The sequence below is a fragment of the Sinocyclocheilus rhinocerous genome, unplaced genomic scaffold, assembly GCF_001515625.1.
Source record: "Sinocyclocheilus rhinocerous isolate Xijiao unplaced genomic scaffold, SAMN03320098_v1.1 scaffold1057, whole genome shotgun sequence".
Classification (NCBI taxonomy): domain Eukaryota; kingdom Metazoa; phylum Chordata; class Actinopteri; order Cypriniformes; family Cyprinidae; genus Sinocyclocheilus; species Sinocyclocheilus rhinocerous.
In genome coordinates this window covers 69,616-70,661 of record NW_015660880.1, presented here as the reverse complement: position 1 = coordinate 70,661, position 1,046 = coordinate 69,616, and the positions used below count along the sequence as shown (strand labels likewise).

General features: G+C 24.2%; 1 protein-coding gene across 1 annotated transcript in view; it reads left to right on the top strand.

The window, feature by feature from the left end:
* LOC107725718 (ATP-binding cassette, sub-family E (OABP), member 1) overlaps positions 1–1,046 on the top strand; it is a 22,090-nt gene that overhangs the window by 16,838 nt on the left and 4,206 nt on the right. Inside the window, exon 9 of the mRNA XM_016535098.1 lies at positions 592–651. Coding sequence (XP_016390584.1) covers positions 592–651 — 60 coding nt within the window. The remainder of the gene's footprint in view (positions 1–591; positions 652–1,046) is intronic.

Sequence of the window (1,046 nt, the reverse complement as noted above, 5' to 3'; positions counted from 1 at the left end):
TATATATATATATATATATATATATATATATATAGCTTTTTCAGCTTTTTAAATTTTTGTAATTTTTGTATTGAGGCTTAAACTTAATTTATTTCAGTGCAAGGATCTAAAGTCCTGCAATGTTATTTTAGTATTGTTTGTATGCTATTATAATATTTTGAGCTTTTTAAATATATATATATTTTCCATTTTAATTTTACTTTAAATTCATAATTTTATGTGCTTTTGTCATTTTTGTTAGTTTGTTTTTAATATTTATTTAGCTTTTTTTATTTGAGTTTGCTGTAGTATTCAGTATTATTTATGTACTATTATAATATTTTGATCTTTTATTTTTTTATATTTTCCATTTTAATTTAAGTAATTATATGTGCTTTTGTCATTTTTGTTAGGTTTTTAAAAAATATATTTATTTAGCCTTATTTTTAAACTTATCAAGTCAGTTGTGTGCAAAGGCTGCATTTCTAATTTTCATAGTAAGTTTTTCATCAGATATTTATGTGCTTATTTCAGCTTTAATTCAATTAATGAAAACTGTTTAATAGTATGTTACCAGCAGCACTAATAGCAATGCCGTTTCTCTTTCCCTAGTTTCATGTTCGATGAGCCGTCCAGTTATCTCGATGTGAAACAGAGGCTGAGAGAACACTAGCTTTTCTAATCTTTTTGTATTCTATCCGTTTTCTTTTCATTTATTATACAATTAACAAAAGCAAAATAAGACCTCTAACGCTAGCTTGCTCTATTTTTCTATTCTATCCGTTTTATTTTTATTTTTTTTATTATATTATTTAAAAAACCCTTGCTACGTGTACTGCGTTAAGCTAACTGAGACTTGTTATAGCACTTGCATATCATTGCTCTTTTGTTGATTTTGATTGATTCCATTGTCCTCATTTGTAAGTCGCTTTGGATAAAAGCATCTGCTAAATGTATATATATATATATATATAAAATTTGTAGAAATAATTACTGAAGTTTTTAGAATTTAAGAAAAGTTGGTATTTAAAAAAATATATTACTTGTTTTTTTTCACGTTTCCATTC